Raw genomic sequence first — 21,951 nt, 5'->3', positions numbered from 1 at the left:
AGTTCCACAGAAATAGTTGGGAACAGGTTTTACCATTAAACAAGACTTTACTGATGGCTTGGGGATGAAGCATGAGGGAAATTACAACATAAAGAGCCTCAAGTTGCTTTCAGAGTCCATGAGCTCCAGACTTTCCACAAGGCCAGCTTATGGGTGCCTCTCTTCCTAGCATACGGATGACCACAGTGTAACAGGGACCAGTTTATTTCTCCTCAGTAGCAGGACTCTTGAGTGCCCCCTCACTGGGGATCCTCAGCAGATATTCTTTTCACCTTATAATAGGCCAAGGTTCATCTCCTTATCTCCTGCCTCAGGATCTGACCTCTTTTTAGTTTAAATATACTACTATAACAGTAGTATAATTTACTTCCTTCAGGGAATATTTTACCTTTGCCACATGGTTGTGGTTTTACCCCATCCCAAACCATTTTAATGACATCATAATACTATTATCTGACAGCAGTGCATCTCCTTAAATCTGTATTATTCCATTTTAAAAAATAAGCAATGAATAACTTCTTTGGAGAGCAATCAGGAACTGTTTTTCATTTCTTCTGCAGTACTCCACAACCTTATCCCTGCAAACAATTGTTCAAAGGGCAATACAACTGTTGGCAAATACAAATCAGAAGTGAACAGTCTAAACTTACATTATTTCACTCTCAAACAGAAGTTTCAGAGACTTATAACTGAAAAATATCACACTACTCATAGTAGTAAAAGAACATAGCTTCTCACCCTGAAACACTTGAATTTACCCCAGGTCCTTTACGAGTATCGGGTGTTAAAGCAAACTAAGTATGGCCTGAGAAGGACTCCATACTTTTATATTTGAATCCTTGTGGATGAACTGTAACCTAGCTTAATAGACAAGAATGAAAACCTAACTTAGGAGTATGCATCTGTAACAATAACCTAGTCTTGGCCAATTCCAGCCACCACTCTTCAACCACTCATAGACTGCTAAGTGTTCAAATAAGGCAAACGCCAACCTGTAACCAATCCAGCTGTTTCTGTACTTGACTCCCGATTTCTGTACCTCATTTCCCTTTTTCTGTCTAAAATCTTCCACCACATGGCTGTGCTGGAGTCTCTGTGAATCTGCTGTGATTCTGGGGGCTGCCCAGTTTGTGAAATCATTCGTTGCTCAATTAAACTCCTTTAAATTTAATTCAGCTTAAGTTTTTCTCTTATAACTGGTAAACAACTGGAGACCAGGTAGGGTATAAATGCTTTATTTATCGGCTTAGTCTCCACCTTCGAAGTGACAAAGATTCTCTGCTTGGCCAAACTTCAGGCTCCTGAGCCTTCTCCTAGGCCCATCTGTGCATCTTCTTGTAAAACTCAGTTTCAGCAAAGAACCTTGTTAAGTCAGTATAGTAAGAATCCCTCACCCTTGATCAGGTTCCTCATCCTCCACCACCCCCAGGTGATGTCTGTTATCCTGGCCTGTCTTCATCTAGAATCCTGTTGTGTTGGTTTAGCCAGAATCTCCCTTGTCCCTGACATTTCCTCTTAGTAATTTTCCATCCACTGACCGACTCCCACCCCTTGGCTATAAATTCCCACTTATACTGTATTTCTATTTGAACAGGTAAAGGAGAAGGGAAGAGTACGTAGTGCACACTCAAATGCCTTATCCTCCAAAAATCACTCAGGAATCATTAGCCTTAATTTCCCAGCTTTTGTCCTTTACACAGTCACAGATTTGTCTTGGCTTATAAACGCTGTCGGTCTTCCCTGCTGAATTGGAAACTCCTTGCTCACAAAATGATTCACCCCCATTCCTAGAACGGGGCTTGGCAAAGCGTAGGCTCCCAGTAATGAATGAATAGATTTGTGGAAGAAAAGGTTTTTATTTCATCTGTTACTACAATGGTCAACAACAACGACAAAAACCACTTAAAGTTGGACAGACCTGCAACCGGCTCTCAAAAAGTCTAGAACAGCGCACTACGCCCCGCCCATTGGCGAGAAACGGAAATACATGCTTTCCAGAAAACCGGAAGTGCCTGGTCACGCCCCGCGCATGCGTGAATCGGCGCAGCTCACGCTTCCTACAGCCCATCATCCAGCGAGAAAGCAGGGAGTCTTCGGTAGAGGCAGCCGGGACCGAGGCAGCCGGGACCCAGCCAGCCCTGAGCCTGGCGCATGCGTCCTGGTGTGTCCACGCGCAGTAAGGAGGGGCGAAAGGGCTTTTTTTTTTTCTTGCTCCCGCCTCTCTTCTTCCCCCACCTGCCACGTACAGAGCCCGAGTTCTCGCTAGGCTTGTTGGGTCAACGCGATTGGCCGAGGCCCGCGTGAGCCTGCGAGCGAGGTGCGGCGGTCGCGGAGGGCAACGGAGCGGGCAGTGACCACCGCCTCCCCGCGACGCGCCAGTCCAGTGGCCTCGCGTCGGCCCATTCAGCTGAGACCTGCGGCGAGGCGGCGGCGCGGCCTCCGCAAGCCGGTATGGCCACTGGAGACGGGGGTTGCGGCCGCTCTCTCCGAGGAGGCCGGGAGACGAGGAGGCGCTGTGAAGGCCTCGCTCGAACCGCCCGGCGACTGGGGTCGGAGGCGCTGGGGAAGGGGCTGGAGGGAGGAGGGGGTGGGGGGAGGACGGAGCCGGAGGCAGGAAGGGCGGGGCTTTGCATAGGGGGAAGGGAAAGGAGGTCGCGGAGGGGGAGGGCAGAGAGGCAACCCCTGGCCGCGCTGGCCAGGAGGCGCGTCTCGGGGGCTCCGGGAGGCGAGTGGGCCAGTTAATTCCTTGGTGCAGCCTGCCTCAAAGGTTTTGGATTGAGAGGAGAGGGCCTTTGGGAGGTCTGGGTTGGCCGGCGCCCAGTACCCGAAGGCGCTCGGAAGGGTGCGGAGTGGCGCCTACGGGAATAAGTTGATTGGGGTCACTGAATTGGAGCCTGGTTCCTTGGCTAAGTCAACGCTTAAGCGCCAGCTGGAGGCCCAACCTGGTTTTATAGTGATGATTCTAGCTAATTTTAAGAGTTTGCTTTGCTGGACACTAAAGTATTTGAGATGCAGTGTCTCATTTAATCATCACAAGGATGCCTCCAAATTCAGATATTGTTATTTTCATTTGGAATATGTTGAAAGTGAGCCTTCGAGGACTTAAGATCACATCGCTGGTAGTGGGAATCTTGACCGTCTTGCTACACTGCCTCTGAGGCAGGGTTTGAGGCCTGTTGCCTTGTTTAGAATAATTACAGGTTGACTTGACTTAGTATTTCTTGAAGGAAACTGCTCCCCTCAGGAGGTGCCTAAGCCACAGCCTCTGAAATTGAGCAGGGTCTTACCCTTACAGATAGCAGAACCAGAAGTATGGCCACTGAACCTAGATCCTGGTTCAGGAGGAAGGCTTTTTATATGACCTTGAGCATGTCAGATTATTCCCAGTGCTGAGAAAAGCGTTCCTGTTGGAGGGTTATATTATACAAGTTAGAGGCCGAGACATTTCTGGACTTCAGAGGGGCCGGGGCAGGGACAAGATGGGAGAAGAGCTTGTTGTAGGGCTCCTACTGGCAGTTCTAGGAGCTAGTTGTTAATACCAGTCTCTACTTTGGAAGAGAAAACGAGTACCAGAATTCTGTATATGAAGTAATGTTGGGATGGGATTTCCCCTTGAGAGGAAACTTTTGTTGCACACTTACTTTTGAGATACTTTTGTGTTTACTCTGGGGAGATGACTGCACGAGCTAACAACAGCTTTAGGAAAGAAGCACTGGTTCCTGGCCACAAGATATTTACAGTCAGTGGGAAACACAAAAAGTGAATTTGCATGCAAACACATGGAAGATAGAAAGTATACCTGACTCAATTTTTTTTTTTTTTTTTGAGACGGAGTCTCAGGTTGGTGTGCAGTGGCGTGATTCCCCCGGCTCACTGCAACCTCCGCCTCCCGGTTTCGAGCGATTCTCCTTCCTCAGCCTCCTGAATATCTGGAATTACAGGCGCGCACCACCACGCCTGGCTAATTTTTGTATTTTTAATAGAGACGGAGTTTCACCATGTTGATCGTCTGGTCTTGAACTCCTGACCTTGTGATCCGCCCGCCTCGGCCTCCCAAAGTGCTGGGATTACAGGTGTGAGCCACCGCGCCCGGCCTTCAAATTTTAAATCCATTGAAATTGGGCAACAAACCCGTACCCCAGTCAGAAGGACATACCATCAATTATATTCAAAGCTGGAATTTTTTCTTAATTAGGCATGTGTCTGACGGAAGTCACTTCTAGCTCCATAAAGAAGGTATAGTGTGAGGATCGGATGTAAAAACTGATCTATATGACAGCTTTCTTCTCCCATACTTCAAAAAATTTAAAGTCTTTAAATACTATATGTCAGGCACTTTTCTAGGTGCTGCTGGGAATAGATAATACCAGCTTACTGAAGCTAAGCACTGGGTCCTTTTACATTATTCCTGGTTTACACTTCTTGTAGAAAGGAGAAGGTAACAAATACATTGATTTTTTGAAAGATCTTTATTACTCTTAGGCTGCAAAGCAAACAAGATGGAATATTTACCATCTTGGTGAAATAATTATACTTTAGAGCTTGGCACATAGTAGGTATTTAGAAGTAATTCCTGAATGCAGAAGGCATTGCAGAAGGCGAAGAGTTGATTGTATGGAGATTTCTGTTAATCACTGTCTTCATGAGAAGTCCATTGTAAGAACTGGCAGATAAAAAACTAACTGTATTCTTACTTTGCGTTAAGATAAGCATGGCATCTCTAGAGTGGAATGCAGTTCACTCTATTCTGCATTGACCTTAAAGTGTTATATTTAGTTTTAATGACCCATTTCATTGAAGATTTATTAATAAAATATCTGTTCAGAGCATGGTGAGGGGTCTAGAGATACTAATTTAAGGACTAGTTAGGTGAAAGGACGAAGGGTATTTATATGAAGAATAGTAGGGCATTAATATATAATATTCATATAATAGGATTCATGGAAACTTTTTTCAAGTACTTGAAGGGTTGATCTGCTGGGGGAGTAGGTGAGTGCTTTCACACACCCCGAAAGAATAAACAATAATTGCAGAGAAGTGTGGTGTTAATGAAATAACAGATTTAAGAAGAGGAAGCAGAAAGCTGCTAGTAGTAAGACGGGAAGTTGAAACTAGAATGTGGCCAGTAGGTGTTTTTGGACACCTTTAAATGTCTCAGATCATTTTCTTGGGGCAGGAGGAGGAAGGAGTTGATGCTTAGGAAATGTTCAGCGTTTATAGATAACATTCAGGAACATCTTGGCCTTGAGAAGAAGAGATATTAACCCATTATTTGATAAGTATATCCTCCCTTATTATCTAGCAACTATTTAACTTGCTAGAGACCTTCAACATTATTTTGAATTTAAAATTACACAGTCATGGCTGGACTTGGTGGCTAACGCCTGTAATCCCAGCACTTTGGGAGGCCAAGGTGTGTGGATCTCTTGAGGTCAAGAGTTCGAGAGCAGCCTGACCAACATGGTGCAACCCCATCTCTACTGAAAAAAACAAAAATTAGCTGGGCGTGGTGGCACATGCCTGTAGTCCCAGCCACTCAGGAGGCTGAGACACGAGAATCCCTTCAGCCCAGGAGGCGGAAGCTGCAGTGAGCTAATAGTGTGCCACTGCACTCCAATCTGGTGACAGAGTGAGACTCCATCTCAAAAAAAAGAAATAAATAAACAAAAATACAGTCATTACAGGATAGTCATACTGAATAAAATCAAAGATTAAAATAAAACCTAAGGGAAAATTCTGTAACGAATTAGTGTTTAGTGGCTAGTTGTTTGACACTGTCTTATTTAATAAAGTATACAGTCCATTCATACACACCCACCCAGGTGGGAGAGTTAGGGAGTATGCAGCACAGTAGTGGACAGTCTTTAAACAGTTCAGATGGGTGTTACTAATTTGTCCTTTCTCCTTCAGTTCCCCCACGTAGAGAGGAAATTAAAGACATACTCATGAGATCTTTCTTAGAAAAACTTGAGGCTCTATTTGAGTATTCACACATAACTCTGTCTTCAGAGTTAGCATTTACAGTTTATAGGATAATAGAGTTTTAAAGCCAGTAGTTATTTTTCCCTTTATTTAACAGCTATAGGATGACTATTGTCTGCCAGGCACTGTTGTAGGCTCTGGGAATACAGAAAACATAATAGTTTACTTCCTGCCATCAAGTGGAAAAGACAATAAAAAGTTACAAATTTTTGATGTCTGGTAGTGTTAAGTGCTTTGAAGAAAAATAAAGCAGGATAAGAAGATAATGACAGGGGAGCCATTTTAAATTAGATGGTTAGCAAAGACCTCTCTCAGTTCACAATTGATAAGGAATCTGAATCATATGAGGGGTATCAGAAAGTTTTAAGACAAAGGGAAAACGTGAAGTATGGGTATAGCAGGGGTGAGTGAAGAACAGAGGTAGGAAATGAAGTTAAATACTTGGCCAGGGACCAGAGGCCAGATGATTTTATAGGTCTTGCTTTTTGAGATGAGAATGCATTGGAAGGTTTTGAACAGAATGATGCTAGGTTTTACCTAACAGCGTTAACTGTGATGGTGAGACTAGATTAAAAGTGGGCAAAGGTAAAAAGCAGGCAGACTGGTTAGGAGTCTTTTCTAGTCGTTTAGGCAAGTGATGATGGTGGCTTGAGTCAAGTTGATAGCAGTGAAGGTGCTGAAGTGGTTGGACCCCAAAGTTATTTTAAAGGTAGTGGCAACCATATTTTGTTGGCAGTTTGGATATAAGGTTTGAGTGAAAGAGATCAGCCAAGGTTTTTTTGTCTTATACAACTCAAAGAAGTAGGATAAAGAGGCCTATAGGAGAGGCAGTTTTAGATGAGAGATCAGGAATTTATTTTTAGATATAGTAAGAAAAATCTAAATGGTAATGTCAGATGAACAGTTAAATATGAGAAAAAATTATAGTAGACATAAAAGCTTATTTTATTATCCCTAAAGTAAAATAATGTTGCCTCCAGACCATTTTAACATAAATATTGTAACATGGGGATAATGAATCTTTTGGAGGCCGGAGTTTCTTAGCATCTAATAGTAGCATTGCTCTCAACTTTTAAGATATGTTTTGTTGTTTAGTTATCAAAACCATTTTTATCAGTCTTTCTCTAGAGTTGTATATATAGAACATCCTGGAGTCCACCATGAACGGACAGTTGGATCTGAGCGGGAAGCTAATCATCAAAGCTCAACTTGGGGAGGATATTCGGCGAATTCCTATTCATAATGAAGATATTACTTATGATGAATTAGTGCTAATGATGCAACGAGTTTTCAGAGGAAAACTTCTGAGTAATGATGAAGTAACAATAAAGTATAAAGATGAAGGTAAGAGTGTTTTTAAAGCTATTTTTTAAAGTCCTTTTTTTTTTTTTTTTTTTTTTTTTTAAAGAGACAGAGCCTCTGTTGCCCAGGCTGGAGTGTCACCTCAAACTCCTGGGCTCAAGCAATCCTGCCTCGGCCTCCCCAAAGTGCTGAGATTATAGGCATGAACTGCCATGCCTGACCTTAAAGTCTTAAGTATTGTATATGTTATTTTGCCCATTTTTATTGGACTCTTTCCCGTCCTCTCCTTCATGGTGGTTGGGCCCTTTCTTGTATTGAATGCGATGTTCATATAGTTACTATAATTCTCTTATCAGTTAAAAATAGCTAAGTGGGGCCGAGCACAGTGGCTCATGCTGTAATCCCAGCACTTTGGGAAACTGAGGTAGGTGGATCATTTGAGGTCAGGAGTTCGAGATCAGCATGGCCAACATGGTGAAACCCTGTCTCTACTAAAAATGCCAAAAATTAGCCGGGCGTGGTGGCATGCACCTGTAATCCCAACTACTTGGGTGGCTGAGGCAGAGAATTACTTGAACCCGGGAGGCGGAGCTTGCATTGAGCTGAGATCGCTCAACTGCACTCCAGCCTGGGTGATGGAGCAAGACTCTGTCTCAAAAAAAAAAAAAATTGCTAAGTGGTTTATTAGAAGGGAATTTTAAGTGTTAGAACATTTTCACATACATTTTTACAAGCATTGTTTTCTCCTTTTGTCCATATAATTCTGGTTTCTTTTAGCCTGAAAAAAATTTTTTTTTCTATTCTTATTTCCCAAAATGAAAGGTTTTAGTATGCATGGAATGAAAAAGGCTTTCATGGTCAACTAAGTATGGGAAAGCTGGTTTAAGCAAAGACAAAAGTGTTTCTTTAGAAGTTTTCAGATTATAATACGTTTATATACGTTTTCAGAAGTTTGTAGTATGCAGTGTTCCCAGACACATTTGTTGACAAAATTCTCTTTATGGAAATAGGTTTTTCCATAAAACTATAAAAAACTATAAATACATCTATAAATAGTTGTATTTATAGTTTTTTGAGGAACCTTCATACTGTTCTCCATAGTGGCTGTACTGTTTACATTCCTACCAATAATATATGAGTTCCCTTTTCTCTTCGTTCTTGCCAGCATTTGTTATTTGTCTTTTTGATAATAACCATCCTAACTGGGGTGAACCTCATTGTGGTCTTCATTTTCCTGATATGTGTGCATTTCCCTAATGATTTGTGATGTTGAGCATTTTTTCATATATTTATTGACCATTTCTATGTCTTTTTTTGAGAAATACCTGTTCAGATCATTTGCCAATTTTAAAATTGGATTGTTTGTTTTTTAGCTGTTGAGATGTTTGAGTTCCTTGTATATTCTGAATATTCATCCTCTGTCAGATGTGTAGTTGTATTTCCTCCTATTCTGTCAGTTCTCTTTTCACTCTCTTGTTTCCTTTGCTGTGCAGAAAAGCTTTCCAGTTTGAGATAATCGTATTTATTTTTGCTTTTATTGACTGCACTTTTGAGGTCTTATTCTTGAAATCTTTTCCCGACCTATTAAAGAGGTTATCCTTTTCCTAATGAGCGGTCTTGGTGGTTTTGTCGGAAGTCAGTTGACCATAGATAACATGGATTAATTTCCAGGTTCTCTATTCTGTTTCGTTGTTCTATGTGTTCCGTTGATCTATGTGTTCTCTTGGTCAATGGGTCTGTTTTTATGTCAGTTCTGTTGTTCTGTGGGTCCATTTTTATGCCAGTCCGTGCTTACTACAGCTTTGTAGTGTATTTTGAGGTCAGTAAGTGTGACACCTTCAGCTTTGTTCTTTGCTTAGTATTGCTTTGATTGTCTGGGGTTTTATGTAGTTCTGTACAAGTTTTATGATTTGTTTTTAAATTTTTGTGAATAATTTTATTGGTGGTTTGATAGGGATTGAATTGAATCTGTAAATTGCTTTGAGTAGTTTTGTCATTTTAATGATATTCTTCTAATCTATAAGCATGGGATGTCATTACATATGTCAGCTCTTCAGTTTCTTTCATCAGTGTTTTTTTTTTGTAGAGGTTTTTCATCTTCGTTAAACTTCTTCCTCGATATTTAAAAATTTTTGTAGCTATGGTTAATGGGATTGCATTTTTTATTTTTATTTTTTGTATTTGTATAGAAACACTACTTATTTTTGTGTATTTATTTTGTTTCCGACAACTTTATTGAATTCATTTGTTGGTTCTAAGGGTTTTGGTAGAGTTTTTAGGTTTTTGTGTATATAAGATTATGTCATCTACAAACAGGGAAAGTTTGACTTCTTCCTTTCCAATTTGGATACCCTTTATTTTTTTCTCTTGCATAATTGCTCTGGCTAGTACTTCCTTAACTCTTTTTAAAATTTTTTATTTTTATTTATTTTTTATTTTTTTGGCCTTGAGACAGTGTCTTGCTCTGTCTCCTAAGCTGAAGTGCAATGGTGTGATCATGGCTCGTTGAAGCCTTGAACTGCTGGGCTCAAGCAGTCCTTGCAACTCAGCCTCCCATGTAGGTGGGACTGCAGGCGTGTGCCACTGCACGCCGCTTCTTCATGTTTATCAAAATGGAGCCCTCACTGTGTTGCCCAGGCTGGTCCTGAACTCCTGGGCTCAAGCGATCCTCCTGCCTTGCCTGCCAGAGTGCTGAGATGACAGGCATGAGTCAGTGTGCCTGGCCTTTAACTGCCTTTTTTCACTTGAAGATCCTTTGCATTTATCTCAAACTGACCTCATTGATTGGCTTTCTCTTAACTACCTTGTTTTTGTTTAGGTCTAAGGTCAGCAAACTTTAATAGATCAGAGATAATAACTATTGTAGCTTTGTGGGTCACATAAGGCCTCTGTCTTATCTTTTTTTGCAATGTAAAAACCATTTTTCATTCACAGACCTGTAATAACACAGGGATTTTGCCCCTTGGTCACAGTTAGTGGACCCTTAGCTTGAGTTGTAATTTGTCTTCCACATTTAGTTACAACTTTGTATTTCATGATTTTTTTTTTTTTTTTTTTGAGACAAAGTCTTGCTCTGTCGCTCAGGCTGGAGTACAGTGGTGTGATCTTGGCTCACTGCAACCTCCACCTCCCAGGTTCAAGTGATTCTCCTGCCTTGGCCTCCCAAGTAGCTGGAATTACAGGCACACGCCACCACACTGGGCTGATTTTTGTAATTTTAGTAGAGATGGGGTTTCTCCATGTTGGCCAGGCTGGTCTCGAACTCCTGACCGCAGGTGATCTGCCCACCTCAGCCTCCCAAACTGCTGGGATTACAGGTGTGAGCCACCACACTCGGCCAAAAAGTTTTTGATTGTTTTGATTTGTCTTCCTTAGATTCTGTTAGTAGAGTGGAGGGATGGCTTAGGTGAAGTTCCTGCCATCAGAGATAACTCTGTTTCTGTTGTAGGATTCAGAAAAGGAAAAAAAGTAACAGGAAGTTTTCTTTTTTTACATACATACTTTATTTTCTTTTAAAAATGTGTTTATGAAAGTTGAACATTAAACAGGTATGTTACGGGAAGTGGGTCTGGCTATAAGGAGCTAAAAACAGTTATAAAATTCTCAGTTTTGTCATCTTTGTCCAAAATAAATCCACCTAATTCGTGTTAAAAATAGGTGCAGCAGAGCATCCCAGAAGTAGTCTTGTGGCCTCCCCAGGACAGAACTCCTCCCCACCCAACTGTTTGTGAAGACACCCTGCAGAGGTCCCTGATGAACTCCTTGTCTCTGGCTGCTTTTTTATTCTTGCTTTCTTTAGGGAACATATTTTTCCCTTAGCCCTTTGAAAGCTTTTGACACATACAGTTGGTATGCTAATTATAGCATTCTTTATCCCTGAGATCTGGGGGACTTCATGGTCATAAATATGCATTGTTTTGAATATATAAATATTTTTCTAGGAAGAGTTGATTGTTTTCATCTTAGAATCAAAATGGTCAGTGACCTGAAAGAATTTACTATCCATTCGTTAAAGCAGTTTTGCAACAGTAGTGTTTTACTGTACCTATGATTAAGATTTGAACTTTGGGAAACTTTTTTATTTCTTGGTAAAATACGTAAATTTTTTGGAATGAAAAGATTTCAGTCTAAACCAACAATTTATGATATTGCTGTCTATGAATCTCCTCCTAGTGACTAGTAGATATTAAGGCACTTAATGCGTTAACTTTAGCTATATTTTTTCATGTGGATATGTGTAAATACCTTGCCGTAAGAGTAATAAGCAAAACTGATTTAGTGTGTTTTTGAACAAATGCGTTTTTGCTAGACAAACCTTTAAAGTTTAAGGGTTTTATGGGAGAGTTCAACTATGTTCTACAATCTACATTTTGGATTTTTAATTTTTACTAGTTTACTGCTTATACAAATCTGAAACTTTTTTTTAAATTCCAGATGGAGATCTTATAACAATTTTTGATAGTTCTGACCTTTCCTTTGCAATTCAGTGTAGTAGGATACTGAAACTGACATTATTTGGTGAGTAGTAAACTTTCTAATAAATTTACTATTTTATTCATTGTATTTTAAAGATGTTTGGCTTTTTTCTTTTTAAAGACTCAGGTAAGCAATAACTGATTCAAATATTATTACATTTATTTGTGTCCAGGTAGTTATTTTAGGTTACTTGAAGCTTATGGCTATGTATGTTTTAAGCAAATGATGGAAGTTTAATTCAGTAAAAACAGAGTGTTAAGTATGTTATTTTTTTGAAATCAGGTATAACTTAGTTATCCCTGGTACAGTATTATAGTTTTAATTTAGCTGTATTAGAGTTTTTGAATTGTAATTATCTTCTCTCACATTACAGTATGTTGTTACTTATTCTCAGGGCTTAACATGTAAGTCTGATACTTGAAACCAGTAGTCTCCAACCTTTTTGCACTGGAAACTGGTTTTGTGTAAGACATTTCTATGGACGGGGTGGGGGGAGGTCAGCGGGAGAAGGTTTCGGGATGAAACTCTTCCGCTTCGCATGTGCAGTTTGCAATAGGGTTCACACTCGTATGTGAATCTAATGCCACTGCTGAACTGACAGGAGGCAGAGCCCACCACTTACCTCCTACTGTGCAGCCCGGCCCGGTTTGGTTCCTAACAGGCCACAGAGCAGCACTGGGTTGGGGACCCTTGCTTTAGACAGTATTTCCCAAGGAGTACTTAAAGATTAAAAATAGTTCTGATAAAAACCAGTGCAAGACTAATTTTAATCTTTTAGATTTTTTCTTTTGGATCTTGATAGATATGCAAGGTAGAACTTTAAGGGACAAGATAGAAAAGATTACAGAGTTAAACGTTAGTGTGATTATGTGAAAAATAAAATGTGTACACTTTTTCCGGTTGTTTTGTTTAGCATTTCATTTTTTTAAATTTTGTTGCATGAATCTTAAAGTTCAGTATGAAATACAATCATGGTCTACTGATTTAATTTGTATCTATTTCATCTCCATCTAGGAAGGATGAATATGAATAATCAGAATTTAAATGTTAAATAACAGAAACTGTTTAAAATTATTTAAAATAAAGGTATCTTTTTACAGTATTGAATATAAAATACTTAACTATTGACTAGGCATAAAGCAGATTAGATAATCTGAAGACCCTTACTTTAAACAGGATCTGCTAGACAAACTTACAAATGTATTTTTTGAATTCTGTAATTCAGCTTGCCCAGAAAAGTAAGGGAAATATCCAGGGAACAAAAAATAGATGGAACTAAAGCCTGATGTACCAAAAGCTGAAACTTGGGGTGTTCTTGGTGGTGATAGTAGAGATTTTAGCCTCCATAATTTAAGGAATTGCCATCTGGCGTCTACATGGTGTAGGCCCTTGGTCCTAGTCCCTCAGTAGGCCATGCTTTCAAAAACAATATTTTAGAAAAGTCTGCCTTGATACAGGAAAAGTCAAGGAAGCTTGACTCTTATACTTTGGCCCATCAGGGGCTTGGGAAGTGTCCCTTGAGGATTCGTAATTGTGGTCCTCAAGTGAGTTGGGTTTAAATTTAAACTATCCGTGTAGTTTGGTAACTCCGAAACCCAGATGTTACCATTTTAGAAAAATCTCAGAAGAAAGGCCAAAATCTCTCTTGAGGGGTGTGTTCTCAATCCAGGTCACATAGGTTTCTCACAGACAAAACTGTAAGACACACGAAACTGTCATGTAAGCAAGAACCACTGGACACAACTAATAGTAGGATTAGATTTTCAAGAACTTTTGTTAAAATATGTGATAGTCTACAAAATTAAAAGTTATTTAAGACATAAAAGAAGGAATAAGAATATAAAAGTGGCCAGGCATGGTGACTCATGTCTGTAATCCCAGCACTTTGGGAGGCCAAGGCAGACGGATTGCCTGAGCGCAGGAGTTCGCGACTGGCCTGGGCAACACGGTGAAACCCCGTCTCTACCGAAATACAAAAAATTAGCCAGCTGTGGTGGTGGGCGCCTGTAGTCCCAGCTACTTGAGAGGCTGAGGCAGGAGAATTGCTTGAACCTAGGAGGCGGAGATTGCAGTGAGCCGAGATCGCGCCACTGCACTCCAGCCTGGGTGACAGAGTGAGACACCATCTCAGGAAATAAAAAACGAAAAAACGAGAATGTAAGAACAAGGTGCTATTGTGCTATGGAAAAAGAATAAACAGATTTTAAAAAGAACTTAAAGTAGCTTGGAAATGAGAAATATAATCATTGAAATTAAACACTTAAGTGGATAGGTTAAACACATTAGTCATAGCTAAAAAGAGAATTAGTGAACTGCAAAGGAAATCCAAATAAATTACAGAGTAAAGCACAAAAACACAGGCAAAGAGAAGGTGAAAATGAGAACATCCAGAATATTTCCATTCAGAGTTTCAAGAAGGAGAAAATGGGAGAGTGGAAATATGTTGAGGTAATGACTAAAGAAATTTTCAGAATTATATAAAAGATATAAACCCTCAGATTCAGAAGGCACAGGGAGCCTTGAGCAGGGATAAGAAAGGGCACATCCCCACTGGACATATTGTCATGAAACTGGAAAATGTCTAAGACAGAGAGATTACCTTAAAAGCCAGAGAGAATAAGACTGATCACATATGAAACAATTAGACTGTTGGTAGACTTCTTCATAGTAGTAATAGAAGCTAAAATACAGTAGTATCACAGTTGCAAACAGTTAAGAAAAATAACTAGAAAAGTAGCATCCTGTACTCCACTAAATTTCATGAATGAGGAGAAGTAAAAATACTTTGACAGACTGAGAATTTACCACTCACAGACCCTTGTTAAAGTAATTTTTAACAGTGGTCTTCATCAAGAAGGAAATTTAGTTCAGAAGGTGGTGAAAGATGCAAGAAGCAATGTGAGCAGATAAACTGTTGCTTGATCCTAGGCCCTCAGTAGGGTAAGCTTTCAAAAGCAGTATTTTAGAAAAGCTTTTCCCTTGATACAGGAAAAGTCAAGGAAGCTTAACTCTTAAATCTTGGGCTGTCAGGGGATTGGGAAGCACCAATGAAATTAATGTGTATGTTTTAATGAACATTGATTGTTACAAAAAATTGATAGTTTTAGGGAATAAAAACAATTTGGGACAAGAATACTGGGCAATAATATGTAAGAAAGGAAGGGATGATAGGAATACAAATATTTTAAGGACTTATTTGGGAGGAAGATTGTAATTAACTTTAGATTTTTTAAATTGCATACTACAAATGTGCAAGTATGCATGATATACTAGTAAGAATTATTATTGAAAAATTAGACATTGTCAGGAAAGGAGAAAAAAAGAAAACAAAAGGGTACCTGTTCAGTTCAGTAGAAAGTGGTGGCAGAATAAAAGAAATAGAAAGCTTAATAGAAAGAGCAAAATACTAATCACAGTACACAGGAATTGACTACATATATCAGTTAAAATAATCTCTTAATGGAGTTTAAAAAAAAATCCAGTTCCATGCTACTTCCAAGAGACATAAAATATTATTATGCAAAGCTTGAAAGTAAAGGGCTAGAAAAAGAGACTAGACAAATGCAAAGAAAGCTGGTTATTAACAGAATAGACTTGTATAAAAACTTGAGTAGTAATAGTCACTCTATGATGATAAAAAGAATAATTCACTGTGACTGTATAACAATCTGAACACTTATGCATGTTAGCTTTAGATGTTTTCCCCTAAGAAAAATTGACAGAACAAAGATAAATCAATAAATGTACAATTATGGAAGAGCTGATAAATCAAGCAGACTCAAACAGCCTTGGTCTTCTACATCTAGCAGTTAGGGAGAAATACATTTTTTTGTTTGTTTGTTTGTTTGTTTTTGAGTACTCATAGTGCATTATAGAAGTTGACTGTAAATCAAGTCTTCCAGAAAATTCCAAGATATAACAGAGAATAGATATTTTAAAGGTCCTATTCTCTGGCCTTTTTAGAGAACATTGGACAGAAGATGTAACCCAAATTTCCCTACTTTTGGAGACAAATACAGTTTTAAATAAGTCAAAGAAGAAATAATAATGGGAATTAGAAATAAGTAGGTAATGACTTCTGTGTAACCAAGTTTTTAGAGAATGCTAAAGCTGTACTTAGAGTAGTACTTACAGCCTTAGATACTTATATTAGTAAACTGGATTGGAAAGTTTTGAGCAAGGTATTCAAACAGTTACAGAAGGACAAAGCTCAAATAACTTGGAAGGAAATAATAAAGAAGAGATGTGAACTAGAAATCGGAATTGTTAGGATCAACAATTTTGAAAAGATGCCGTTGGCAAACCTTTATGAGGATTAGTTAAGGAGAAACAAGGTACGGATAAGCAATGTTAGAAATGAAAGGTTTATAGTAGAAACTTTAAAAATTTATATTGTATATACCATGAATTCCTTTATTTAAATTTGAAAACTCAGGTGACATGGACAATTTCTTAGGGAAATTTAATGTACTATTTCAAGAAAAGAAAATTTGATTGCCCCAATTAACATTAAAGAAATTGGACCAACTATTATACCAAATACTTAAGGAACAGATGATTCTAAATTATACAAACTATTCAAGAGCATAGGCAAAGAGGGAATATGCACTAATTCATTTTGTGGGATTAATATAACATTAACATGAAAACAAGCCAGGGAAAATGAAGACCAGTGTCACTTATGATCATAGATAGAAAATATTAAGTAATATTTACAAATCAAACTCATCAGTGAATATTAAAACACACCATTGTCAAAATTGCTCACCTAAGGAGTCTAAGATTGCTTTAAATTAGAAAATCACATACTACTTTCTATATAACAGATTAAAGGAGAAAAACTGAATCATCTCTAGATAAAGAAAAGCCATTTATATCTCAATCATGTTGAAAAGTCATAGCAAACTATGAATAAAAGGGAATTCTTTTTTTTGAGACGGAGCCTCTCACTGTCGCCCAGGCTGGAGTGCAGTGGCTCGATCTCAGCTCACTGCAAGCTCCGCCTCCCGAGTTCACGCCATTCTGCCTCAGCCTCCAGAGTCGCTGGGACTACAGGCGCCCGCCACCACGCCTGGCTAATTTTTTTTTTGTATTATTAGTAGAGACGGGGTTTCACCATGTTAGCCAGGATGGTCTTGATCTCCTGACCTCGTGATCCACCCACCTCGGCCTCCCAAAGTGCAGGAATTACAGGCGTGAGCCACCACGCCTGGTCAAAAGGGAATTATTTTACCTCATATAGGGGCATTTATTATATAGAACAACTGCTGTGTGCCTAATATAAAAGGATTATAAATGTAACTAACATACCAATTATATACAACGAAACATAGTTGGAATAAACCTAACAGTCTAGATTGTTTTGGACGAAACATAAAATTATTTAAAATCGAGTAGGGGAATGGGTTTTAAGGAAAGGTACTCTGGGAGATTTAATTATGTCTATGCTGTTTCATTTCTTAGTGGTTAGGAGCAAAGATGAAAAAAATATTAAGGTTTGGCCAGGCGTGGTGTCTCACGCCTATAATCCCATCACTTTGGGAGGCCGGACCAGCCTGGCCAACATGGCGAAACACTGTCTCTACCAAAAAAAAAAAAAAAAAAAAAAAATTAGCTGGGCGTAGTGGTGCACGCCTATAGTCCCAGCTACTTGGGAGGCTGAGGCAGAATTGCTGAACCCAGAAGGCAGAGGTTGCAGTGAGCTGGGATCAGGCCACTGCACTACAGCCTGGGTGACAGAGCAAGACTCTTTCTTGAAAAAAATATAAATATATATAAAGCTTTAACAAAGATGGGTGTTTAGTAAGTATTTTGTTGTGTGCTTGAAATGGTTCATTAAAGTCTTCCAATTATATTCACACTAATGAAGATACATTATTATGTGTACTAGGGTTCTCCAGAGGGATGGAACCAATAAGATACATGGGAGTTTTTTTAGGGAGAATTGCAAGGTGATTACAAGGTGAAGTCCCATGATAGGCCATCTGCAAGCTGGGGAAAGAGAGAAGCTGATGCTGATAGTGGCTCAGTGACTCAGTCCAAGTCCAAAAGCTTGAAAACCAGGGAAGCTGATAGTGCAGCCTTTGTCTGTTGCCAAAGGCCTGAGAGTCCCCTGAGAAGCTGCTAATACAAGCCCTAGAGTCCAGAGGCCAAAACTGGAGTCTCTTGTCCTGGAGTCTGATGTCCAAGGGCAGGAGGAGTGGAAGCAAGCATCTGGCATAGGAAGGAGAGCAAGCTAAAGACCCAACAAGCAAACTTCTTCTGCCTGTTTTGTCATAGCTGCGCTGGCAGCTGATCGGGTGGTGCCCACCAACACTAAAGATAGGTCTTCCTCTCCTGGTTCACTGATTCAAATGTCAATCTCCTCTGGTAACAAACACCCTCACAGACACACCTGGAAACAGTACTTTACCAATCATTTGGCGTTCCTCAATCTAATCAAGCTGACAACTAATATTAACTTAATTAATTTAAACTTAGTTAATTTAAACTTTTAATTGAATATAATTTGGAGCTTAGTGCTCTTAAACCCACTAAGTAGATAATAACAGATTATAGGCCATACTAGGCATGTAAGTGCAAGGTTCTTGAGACTAAAGCTGTAGTTGGTAAAGCAGTAGCAGTCACTCATATTAGCCAGGATAAAAGGTTGTTTGGTCATTTTTCTGGTGTGGTCAGCGTTCTTGTTTTTGTCTGAATTTTGACATGGTTATGGACTGTTGATCTATCACAGATGATAGTCTTCTGTGATGTTGGTGTTCTTTGAAATATTTATGTTCAACAGGAGAACACCACAGCCTACCTGTGAGTGCCAGGCCAGCCTCTAGCAACACTAAGGCCTATCTTACTATACCAGACCAGTTTCTGGCTGCTAGGAGCTATTTTTCTCCTCTAATATGGGAGAAAAAACAGTAATACCAAGTGAAAACCAATAATTAATTGATGTAGGTAGGAGATTGTATTGAACTTCATAGCTATGCAGGGAGTATGTGAATTACTGGTGAGTTTTTTTCTAAAAGCTTATAATTGGTGGTTTGATTTCGAAACATATTTAACAAAGAATTGCCCTGAACTTTTATTTTCACATAGATGGCCTTTTCTAATTAGGTGCTTCAGGAGTTTGTGTGTATGTATACTGGCAATGCATAAAGCATTTTAGTTTAATTTTCGAACTCCTGTCTTGGGGTTTGCAATCAGAGCCTTGTGTCACTTTTTTTTCTTTTCTTTTTAAAAATAACCTGAGTGTTGACAGTGTTTGTTGCTGAATGAAGGAATTCATTTTTTTCAGTCAACTGAAAATCATTTGGTCTGGCATCAAATCATTTGACTTTTTTCCCAAAATAAGTTATTAGCCATAGAGAATTCCTTTTTTTAAAAAAAGTTACTCCATGACATCAATATCTTGTTTTTGTTTTTTTAAAGGAATTGTATTTATTTTTCCTTGTTGCATATTATTAGTATACTTATTCATGAACTTCTAATTTTAAGCAAATAAATGTTTTTATTTCAGTTAATGGCCAGCCAAGACCCCTTGAATCAAGTCAGGTGAAATATCTCCGTCGAGAACTGATAGAACTTCGAAATAAAGTGAATCGTTTATTGGATAGCTTGGAACCACCTGGAGAACCTGGACCTTCCACCAATATTCCTGAAAATGGTAAACCCTGAATCCATTGTATTCTGATTTATTGTTCTTACGTCTTTTTGGAGGTTTGTAAAAACTCTTTTTAAGTAGGAGAAGGATGGCACCCCCAGTGTCACTCTTGTTCCTCTGCCTCTCTACTAGTATTTATGTCTGTGTTCCTAAACCTTGCTGTTCATCAAGATTACTAGGAGGTTTCATTATACCAATTCCTGGATCTCATCATAGACCTACTGGAGTTTAGGAACTGGAAATCCCATTTTTAAAGTGTTTTCTGGGTGATTCGTTCACAACTAGTCTTAGACTTTTGGATTTATTACACAGGTCAGTTTTCAAATCCTCTTGACACATGAACCCTTTTTAGTATAATAGGTAAGTAATGAACCTTGGGAATTGAAAATCATTTCATGAATATTACGTAGTGTTGGAAGTAGTTTCAACTAAAAATCACTTAGATTAGTAATATTCATTAAAAATGGTACATTGTAAAGTTGAAACACAATTTTTAATAATATTTAAAGAAAAACTTTTTTTCCCCCATTTTATAGATGACATGTACTATTTGTGTTAAGATAAAGCAAGAAGTATCGACATTTGGAACTGACATAATTTTGGGACCAAATGTATTTTAAAATGTGGACTGAAATTTAAGTATGTGTTATGACTTGAAAGTAGAGTTAAAAAACTGCTTTCTTCTTTTAAGATTCTTAGATGTTGCATTTAAAGAAAACTCATTATTTTTTACAACTTGTTTGCTTATAATTTTCATATGTTTAGAACTGTCCATATTGTGAAATAGTAATTAAAAAAAAGTCTGGTCTGGATGACTGCATGTAAAGGGCTTAACACAAGATAATTTTTGTGGATAAATGGCATGTATTCTGTTTTTGGCCATTAAATAATTTGGGAGTTTTTGTTTTCTGTGTTTATTTTAGTTACAGTTTAAATAAAGACGTATTTTCCATCATTACTCTCTTCCTGTCTTCTAATAATCATGTGGAATTATGTTAATGATAGATAGTTAATAAATATTTGGTGATTGGTGATTTCTAGTTCCACTTCTATTTCAGAACATAATGGGACAATTTTTCTAGAAGAATTCATAGATGCTGACACAACATTTGCATATAATTTCAGGGGATTTAACCATCTGCAAAATATTAAGAAATGTAGATGAGAATTTAACCAGTATAGCCAGTACTGTTCAGAAATTAGCTACAGTGGCCCACATTCTACTCTCAGGAATGGATTTATGAATTTGTTGGTTTAGGTGAAACTTTTTCCTCACCTATTTCTAGCTACTGTTTATACTTCATTCTTTGTTTCTGTATTTTTATACATATTATTGTTAGCTTTTTACCTATGTTAACGTAAAAGATGTTAAAATTGGTTTCTTCTCTGCATCTTGGAAGTCATGCCATGTGTTGTTTTCTTGTATGGCCATCTTCTAGTTATTGTGTCCTGTCTGACGTATCTGATGATAAGATGATATAAGAATAATACAATCTGCATTTTATTTTTAGAGATAGTTCTAATTTTAAAAAACAAAAACAAAAAAAAGCGCCCTACATCAGAAACTGAAATCTAGTCCACAAAATGAAATTGCCAATCAGCTATCAGTGCTATTCAGAACCTGTGGATTACCCTCACCAAGAAACATGGCTGCCTGTGGTCTTCAGCTCTCTATTACAGTGGTTCTTGGATGCTTGTTTTCCTCCAAGAGGCAAATGGTGTGTAAACTACCTTAGATAGAAGATTGACCTGTTGGCAGTATCTCCAGCAGTTAATGGAGCAAGTAGTAGGACATATAGTGTGTTTCCTGATCGTTATAGTTTGTGATAAGTGAAAAGAGGCATAGGTAGTGAGATGTGAGGGGAAACAATTGGTAAGAGTGACGTGGTATGCTCTTGGGATTAGAGGAAGGAACTTGGTAGGGAAGGTAGATAACTGGTAGACGTGTTTTAAAGGAATAGTTCTAGGGGTTTTCCTTTTCCAAAAACTTAGAAAATATTAGGGTAGCCTGGAATGGTATGTTAGGAATGAATGAGCTGCCAGCCAGTGTGTGCTGTGGGTATTTATATTCCTTTAGCACTTAGTTTTTTTCAGAAGATACATTTTGTATTGATTACTGGGGTGATCTAAGAACAGATATTCATTTACTTACTTGGTAACAAAAGTGATAATCATTGTTCCTTAATTGAGTAAATGATTAACAACAGTCCTTTTGTTTACTTGTTCGTGTGTTTTGTTTGTTTGTTTTGATGTCTTTTGTATCTTGGACTTGGATTCCTATTTGTAAAATGTAGGTTATTCTTGAACTCTTTCTTTCGAAAGACAGTAGTATAAATGCCTGTGGAATATCTTAGTATCCTTAGAAGAAAAGCATGATTTTAAATTTAACCTGCTTATAATATTTAACATTTTGTTTTTTGTTGTTGTTGTTTTAAACATTTTATTATAGAAAAGTTTAAGTATATACGAAAGTAGACATTATAATGAATCCCATAAACCCACATACAATTTCAACAGTTACCAACTTATGGTATCAT

At 38.4% G+C, this 21,951-nt stretch overlaps 1 protein-coding gene across 10 annotated transcripts in view; it reads left to right on the top strand.

Annotated features, from left to right (window-relative positions):
• The first annotated feature begins 2,056 nt into the window (after positions 1 to 2,056).
• TFG (trafficking from ER to golgi regulator) overlaps positions 2,057 to 21,951 on the top strand; it is a 37,298-nt gene continuing 17,403 nt past the window's right edge. For 2 of the 10 annotated variants that reach the window (XM_028843167.2, XM_015128711.3), the window contains exons 1-4: positions 2,057 to 2,161; positions 7,100 to 7,326; positions 11,719 to 11,802; positions 19,271 to 19,417. In XM_028843167.2, coding sequence (XP_028699000.1) covers positions 7,143 to 7,326; positions 11,719 to 11,802; positions 19,271 to 19,417 — 415 coding nt within the window. In that variant the 5' untranslated portion in view covers positions 2,057 to 2,161; positions 7,100 to 7,142. 10 annotated transcript variants of the gene reach the window in all.

The sequence above is a fragment of the Macaca mulatta genome, chromosome 2, assembly GCF_049350105.2.
Source record: "Macaca mulatta isolate MMU2019108-1 chromosome 2, T2T-MMU8v2.0, whole genome shotgun sequence".
Lineage (NCBI taxonomy): Eukaryota > Metazoa > Chordata > Mammalia > Primates > Cercopithecidae > Macaca > Macaca mulatta.
Note: the sequence above shows the minus strand (reverse complement) of the source record. Positions and strands in the feature narration are given on the sequence as shown.